The sequence below is a fragment of the Carlito syrichta genome, unplaced genomic scaffold (genome assembly GCF_000164805.1).
Source record: "Carlito syrichta isolate Samal-C Ts95f unplaced genomic scaffold, Tarsius_syrichta-2.0.1 Scaffold115766, whole genome shotgun sequence".
Classification (NCBI taxonomy): domain Eukaryota; kingdom Metazoa; phylum Chordata; class Mammalia; order Primates; family Tarsiidae; genus Carlito; species Carlito syrichta.
In genome coordinates, this window is record NW_007059862.1 from 125,779 (window position 1) to 133,449 (window position 7,671).

At 58.7% G+C, this 7,671-nt stretch overlaps 1 protein-coding gene across 1 annotated transcript in view; it reads right to left on the reverse strand.

Moving 5' to 3' along the window:
* The window catches only part of HSH2D (hematopoietic SH2 domain containing), a 7,411-nt gene extending 2,223 nt beyond the window's left edge, over positions 1-5,188 (reverse strand). Inside the window, exons 1-4 of the mRNA XM_021706683.1 lie at positions 5,053-5,188; positions 2,853-2,942; positions 1,681-1,846; positions 832-924 (exon numbers count right to left, since the gene is read on the reverse strand). Of these exons, the coding sequence (XP_021562358.1) occupies positions 832-924; positions 1,681-1,846; positions 2,853-2,942; positions 5,053-5,177 (474 nt within the window). The 5' untranslated portion in view covers positions 5,178-5,188. The remainder of the gene's footprint in view (positions 1-831; positions 925-1,680; positions 1,847-2,852; positions 2,943-5,052) is intronic.
* Positions 5,189-7,671: the final 2,483 nt, after the last annotated feature.

Genomic DNA, 7,671 nt, shown 5'->3' on the forward strand with positions numbered 1-7,671 from the left:
TCCTTTTTTTTTTTTTTTGAGTTGGAGTCTCACTCCGTCGTCCAGACTAGAGTGCAGCGGCCGCTCCCGGCCACCGCAGCCTCGACCTGCTGGGCTCCGGCCATCCTTCCGCCTCAGCCTTCCGAGTAGCTGGAACCACGGGCGTGCGCTACCACACCCGGCTAATTTTTGATTTATTGTAGAGATGAGGTCTCGCCAAGTTGCCCAGGCGGGTCTCGAACCCACGGGCTCAGGCCATCCACTCACCTCAGCCTCCCAAAGGCGCGGGATGACAGGCTGAGCCACCGAGCCCGGCTCCTTCTTCCTTTTCATCCGACAGTGTCACCATCTTGCTAGGGGTCTGCAAGCTTTCTGTGAAGGGACCCCTCTGTGCTAGCAACCTGACCTTGCTGGGGGGGGTCCCTGAGTAGTACCTGTGTTCCAACAAAGCTTCATGGAGAAACGTGGAAATGTGAGTTTCAACTGATGTTCACAGGTCACAAAATATGGCCTCAATGTTTTTTTCTTTTCTTTTTTGAGAGACAGGAGTCTCGCTCTGTGGCCCAGGCTGCTCTCGAACTCCTGGCCTCAAGTGATCCTCCCACCACAGCCTCCCACAGTGCTGGGATCACAGGCCCCTGGTCTACTTTCTTCCCAGTCATCCCAGCTCCTCCCCCTGCCCTGGGGCCCCGAGGTCGAACGAGGCCAAGGCGAGCCTGGTGTGTGGCAGGTGACTGGGAGAAGAGCTGGGATTGGGCGAGAAGTTGCCCGCGACGGGAGCTGTCACCCTCTGGCAGCTGGCGTCCACCTCTGCTCCTGCGCCCCAGGTGGACTGCCAGGCCCCGTCCTTACCTCCTCGCCTGTGGACGCCGGGCAGGCTGCTTCCTCGGCCAGTGCGTTGGAGAAAAGGAAGAGCTCCTCGTAATCCGCGTTTGCCGGATCCTTCTGCGGGGCAGAAGGGACCTGTGGCTAGGCGCTAGGGGTGGGTGGGGACTGGGGTCTTGCTCGAACCCTGGGAGGGTGTCAGGGAATAACCTCTCAAGCAGTTTCTTAGGGGCTAGGTGATGCCCTCTGGGATTTATAAGGAAAGGGCCCCCCCACAGGAGTTTCCTACGGGTCAGGCCACGCCGACTGAGCTTTGTTAGGAAAAGTGCCATTCCCCAAGGTCCGCCAAGGTCATACCCGGCATGTGAATTCTTGTTAAAGTCAGCCTGACCGGGCATGGTGGCTGAAGTCTGTCATCCCAGCATTTTTTGGGAGGCGGAGGCGAGAGGATTGCCTGAGCCCAGGGGTCTGAGACCAGCCCGGGCAACTCGGCAAGACCTCGTCTCTACAATAAATCGAAAAATTAGCTGGGTGTGGTGGCACGCGCCTGTAGTTCCAGCTACTTGGAAGGCTGAGGCGGAAGGATGGCCCGAGCCCAGCAGCTCGAGGCTGCGGTGGCCAGGAGTGTGCCACTGTACTCCAGCCAGGGTGACAGAGTGAGACTCAGACCAAAAAAAAAAGTCAACCTGGGACCAGAGCCCACAAGGGCAGAGCAGTGTGGCAATCGGGATCACGAGGGCACAGCCGTGGGGGCCAAGGGCGTGGGGGGGCAGGAGGGCCCAAGGACCACCAGAGAGACGGAACCGAGGGACGCTGGGGGGGCCGGAGGGACAAGGGCTGGGGCTCAGCCCTCGCCACGCTGGCCCGGGCCCTCACCTGCCTGCAGGGGTGTGTCAGCAGCTCCCCGCGCGGCTCGATCGGCGTCTGCCGGTGGAAGGAGACCAGCTCGTCCAGGGAGGCGTGGGTCACCCTCTCCCCTGGGATCACCAGCGTCCCGTCGTCCAGGAGTTTCACCATGAGGTGGCGGCAGCAGCTCTGGGCTCTGCGGAGACACAGGGCTGGGCCTCCCACCGAGTCCTCTCCCAGACCCCTGCCCCAGGGCGGTCTCGCTGCCAGTCCAGCCTCAGCGTGCCTCAGTGTCCTCACTATGACACGGGCGCTGCTGGGCCTCCCAACGTGGCCTCCTTCCCCAGGCCCTGGCCTCAGGGCAGTCTCGCCGCCATTCTAACCTCAGTGTCTCCATCTACAAACGGGGCTACCATGGCTGAGCTCAGTTCTCGCAAAGGTAAAACAGGCTGCCACAGGCAGCAGCGCGACGGGTGCCTGGCTGGGGGGTGGATGATCTGCAGAGACGGTGACAATGAAACATTGCCGTCAGGCCCTAGCCTACGGCACACAGCAGGTGCTCACTCAGTGCACGGTTAGCCCATACATGGATGTGCTCACTGGATCTTATTTACTCCTCACATCGAGACTCTGAATTAAATGCTAGCCTCTTTCTGCAGGAGGCACAGAAGGGTGGAATCACTTGCCCAAGGCCACACAGCCCCTCACTGCACCCATGTCTGCTGGTTCCAGCCAGACCAGCCGCTGCTCACTCTTCAGCTGAGCGTTGGACTGTGTAACTCGGGGCCCAAGCTGTGGGTCACCCTGTAATGGAGCACCTGGGCTTTGTATTCCTTTGGCCTGGTATCCTTTGGCCTTGCCTTGTGAGAAGCCGTTTTGTGCTTCTGAAACCTGTGATGCCAGGTCAGGCTTTGTCCTTACAGAGCTGGGTCTCCCTAGCACAGAGTCAGGGGGTCACCAACTAGACTGTGGGGTGAGGGAGGGCGGCGGCCACCCTCACACCCCCACAGCCCATTAGACCCACAGCCTCAGCTACCCTGCACTCATGTCTGCTGGTTCCAACCGGACCTGGAACCGCCCACTCTTCGGCCAGACCTGGCCAGGCCCTCACTCTGGCTGCTCTCCGGGAAGTTGTGGCGTGCCCCCGCCACGGACACCCCAGAGCCCAACCGCCCTGGCCCTGGCCCTGGCCCAGGCCTTACTTGTAGGACAGCGTGTAGCCCACGTGGCTGTGGCTGACCCTGAGGAGGAAGGATCCCAGTGGCTGTGACTCTAGCAGGTCCTCGGCATATCTGTGAGGCACACGGAAGAGGAGGTGGCCACAGGCCGGCTGCCGGGGGCTGGCAGGGTCCTGGGGCTGGGGACCACGGAGGAGGCGGTGCTTTCCAGGTTTCTAAGTGAACAAACAACCTCCCGGCCATGGCAGACCTTGGTCTGTCAAGGGCAAGGACGTCCCCCAGAGGTGGCAGGAGCCTCTGTGACCCAGACTCCAGGCCAGACCTTCCCCACCTCCCACCGCCCTGCCCACTTGCCTCCCTGGCCTGGAGCCCCCCACGACGGCACCTTTGGGTCAGGGGTACCAGGTGACAGGGCAGGAGCCACCCTGGGTGCATTGAGCCTGGGCTCAGAGGCTGCGCTTGTGTACCTCACTCAGCATAGGCTACGTGTGCAAGCATTGACTCGGGTGTTGTTTTATTTTTATTTATTTTTTGAGTGGGAATCTCCCTCTGTCACCCAGGCCAGAGGGCAGGGGCACGCTCATGGCCACCGCAGCCTCGACCTGCTACCTCAGCCTTCCAAGTAGCTGGAACAACAGGCACACGCTACCACACCTGGCTTAATTTTTTTATTTATTGTAGAGACGAGGTCTCGCCAAGTTGCCCTGGCTGGTCTCTAACCTGTGGGCTCAGGCGATCCTCTCATCTCTGCCTCCCAGAGTGCTGGATTGACAGGCGTGAGCCACCGAGCCTGGTCTGGACATTGTTTTAAATCAATGAAACAGAATGCACATCAAACAGGTGTTAAACATTTCTATGACATAGTGCATTATATGACATAGATGTTAAGCCGGGCGTGGTGGCTCACACCTGTCATTCCAGCACTTTGGAAGGCCGAGGCAAGAGGATCGCCTGAGTCCAGGGGTTCAAGACCAGCCTGGCCAACTTGGCAAGACCTCGTCTCTACAAAAATCAAAAAATTAGCCGGGTGCGATGGCGCACACCTGCGGTTCCAGCTACTTTGAAGGCTGAGGCGGAAGGATCGCCTGAGCCCAGCAGGTTGAGGCTGCAGTGGCAGTAACCATGCCACTGCACTCAGGCCTGGGCAACAGAGGGAGGCTCTGACTTAAAAAAAAATCAATAAATAAAAATAAATATTTCATATTAAATAATAAAATGTTTATTAAATAAGTGAAACATAGGCTTGAGCAAAGTATGATGAAATAAAATATATGGTTAAATTAATTTCACCTGTTACTTTTCTTTCTTTTTCTTTCTTTTTTTTTTTTTTTTGAGTCGAGGTCTCCCTCTGTGGCCCAGGCTGGAGTGCAGTGGCACGATCACGGTCACCGCAGTCTCAGCCCTTGACCTCCTGGGCTCAGGGGATCCTCCTACCTCAGCCTCTCGAGTAGCTGGGGTTACAGGGGTGTGCCACCAAGCCCTGCTAATTTTTAAACATTGTTTTGTAGAGATGAGGTCTCACTCTGTGGCCCAGCTGGTTTCGAACTCCTGGGCTCAAGCGATCTCCCACCTCGACCTCCCAAAGGGCTGGTGTGACAGGCGTGAGCCACCGTGCCCAGCCACGTCTTTTAACACAGCTGCTAAAAATTTAAAACTGCAGCTCGTTATAGTTCTGTTGGACCACGTGGCCGCACCTCTCAGAAGCCACTACCCAATGCTTCCCCCCTGTGGCCTCTGCAGAATTCTCTCAATTTCCCGCATACAGAGGGTGGAGATAAACATTCTTTCCTCCACACATCGAGCCAGGCCTGGGGGGTAACTAACCAGGGGGGTTGCGTGTTCATGTCCTCAGAGCCCAGCCTGAGGCAGAGAGGGCACGCGGGTTATATCCTGATGGGTGAGAGCAGCGGCTCGGAGCACTGTGTTAAGGAGGCTCCTGAGGCTGTGTGCTGCCATCATTGATGGGTGATGACTGGCTCGGGTGAGGTGCGGTTGCCGCAGGCCGGGCTGGTGCTGGGCTCGTCCAGGACAGCCAAGGCCCAGAGAGAGCAAGAAACGTGTGCACAGAGGAGTCCGTTTTCAAGCCTGGGACTATGGAGTTCTGACCTTGCCACACTAAGCTGGGCTGAGCCCACAATTCCACAGTAAAAGCCTGCGAGGGCGGGGGGGTGGCCAACGAGGAAAGACAGCGTAGGGTAGGGCGCGGGGGGTGGATGTGTCTCACTCTCTCGAGATGGCACCGTGGAACCACTCGGGGACCCTGTCTCGGGCCAGCTGGGCCACCTGGGTGTGCAGGAACCAGTCCAGCCGCGGGGGCAGGGGCGGAGGCAGCTTCCTGACCTCTGTCATGGCTTCCTGGGGGAGGGGCTGCCTGGGGAGAGAGGGAGGGGGACCGTCAGGCTAGGCGCGCCTTCTATCTCGGCTCTGGTTTTGAGGCTTGACAGTGCCTCCTCCTTCGGGAAGTCCGCCAGGCTGGACGGGACAAGGAGCTGGCAGCTGGTTTGTGTTTCCTGAGAACCTGCTACGTGCCTGCCGCTTCGGACACATTCACGTCGGCTCTCCCCAGAAATCCTCGGTGGACTCTTCCTTCTCTTTATTGGCAAGAGAGCTGCCTGAGCCCAGGGGTTTGAGACCAGCCCGGCAACTTGGCAAGACCTCGTCTCTACAATAGATCAAAAAATTAGCTGGGTGTGGTGGTGCGCCCCTGTGGTTCCAGCTACTTGGAAGGCTGGGGCGGGAGGATTGCCTGAGCCCGGCAAGTCGAGGCTACAGTGGCCATGAGCGTGCCAGGACAGAGGGAGACTCCAACTCAAAAAAAGAAAAGAAAAGAAAAGAAAAAAGACATGTTTAACAGCTCTGGGGAGGGTGAATAAGAGCCTGGGACTGGAGCAGGCAGTCTGAGTCCAAGCCCTTTGGCTGCTCTGTGCCCTTGTACCAGTCACTTAATCTCTCTGTGCCTCTATTTTCCTCTGTAATTTGGGGTTAATGACACCTACTTGGGATGGTGTAGCTGGCACAGAGCAAGCGAGATATATATATATATTCATGAATCCAATTGTGATCTGGTACAGGGTCAAGTTTTTTTTTTGTTTTTTGGTTGTTTTTTTTTTTTTTTTGAGTTGGAGTCTCACTCTGTCGCCCAGACTGGAGTTCACTGGCCCCTCCGGCCACCGCAGCCTCGACCTGCCGGCTCCGGCGATCCTTCCGCCTCAGTCTTCCGAGTAGCCGGAATTACAGGGACGCACTACCACGCCCGGCTGATTTTTTGATTTATTATAGAGATGAGGTCTCGCCAAGTTGCCCAGGTGGGTCTCGAACCCACGGGCTCAGGCCATCCACTCACCTCAGCCTCCCAAAGGTGCGGGATTACAAGCTGAGCCACCGAGCCCGGCGGCTGTTCTTTTTTTTTTGAGTTGGAGTCTCACTCTGTCGCCCAGGCTGGAGTGCAGTGGCACACTCACGGCCGCCCCAGTGTCGACCCTCTGGGTTCCAGTGATCCTTCCACCTCAGCCTTCCAAGTAGCCGGAACTACAGGTGCATGCTCCTGCGCCTGGCTAGTTTTTGTTGATTTATTGTGGAGACGAGATCTCGCCAAGTTGCCTGGGTTGGTCTCGAACCCGTGGGCTCAGGCAATCCACTTGCCTCAGCCTCCCAAAGTGCTGGGATAACAGGCTGAGCCACTAAGCCCGGCCAGGGTCAAGTTTACAGGCGTCTTCTTTTTTCTACTTGGATGAACTTCTGGTTATCTTTCAAAATCCAGTAAAATGCCCCTCCTCCAGTCAACTTTCTGCCTCTCTTCAAAAAACACCCAGGCATCCCTCTCTGCCCCCACGGGTCTTGGCTGTGACCCCGTGGAGTTGGAGCGTGTGTGTCAGGCTCTGTCTCCTCCAGCCCAGGGCCCAGGGCTTGGCTTTGTGTTTTGGGTCTGCAGTGTTGCCTGGCATTGGCTGGGCACAGAGGAGGGGCAAGGGCGTGGGCTGGTGATGACCGCATCTCGTGGCGGAAGCGCCCACGCCCAGTCCCAGGACTCTGCCACGCTCTCTCCTTCCATGCCTTGGTCCCTGCTGTCCCCTGCCCGGAGGGCCCTGTCCCTAACTCAAGCTCCGTTTCCAGGGGTCACCTCTAACTCCCCCTCCTCCAGGAAGCCCTCCTCACGCCCCTGAAAGCTCTCCATGCCTCTCCCCACCCCACCGGTCCCGTCCCTCCCCCTGGCTGGCCCAGCCCCCACCCTGTCTCCTCCAGGGCAACGGGACCGTGGCACGTACCTGGGTGGCCCCCTCGGTGGCCGAGGCGCTGGCGTGGCGGTGGCAGTGCCTACAGAGGCCTGGGTTTCGATTCAGGGTCTGAGCGTCAGTGGGCGGGGCCGGCCACCCTGGGTAGTTCCTTTTCTTCCCAGCAGGTGTGCCCCGTGTGGGCCAGCCCCCGGCAGGCTTTCCTGAGCCCCCCACTGAGCCCTGGCTCCCAGGGAACGCAGGGGGCACCGGAGGCAGGGGCAGAGCCGGCGCTCCAGCATCTCTGGGCCTGCAAGGGCTGAAGAGCGCCGGGACGTCTGGGGGTGCTGTGGGAGGGTCCGGGTGAGGCCTCCTGCCCTGGAGGGAGAGGCCTTGGAGGACTAGGGGAGTCGGCTCGATGGCGGGGGGCGGTGCCCGACAAGTGTGTGGGCGGCGGAGGCTGCACTGGCAAAGGCCTTGAAACCCAGCTGAGGGGAGATGGCTCCACTCACCCAGCCCCACAGCAGGGCCTCCCCTGCAAAAGCAATGCACAGGGATGTTTGCTTACTTATTTATTTATTTATTTCGAGCTGGAGTCTCACTCTGTCGCCCAGACTGGAGTGCAGCGGCCA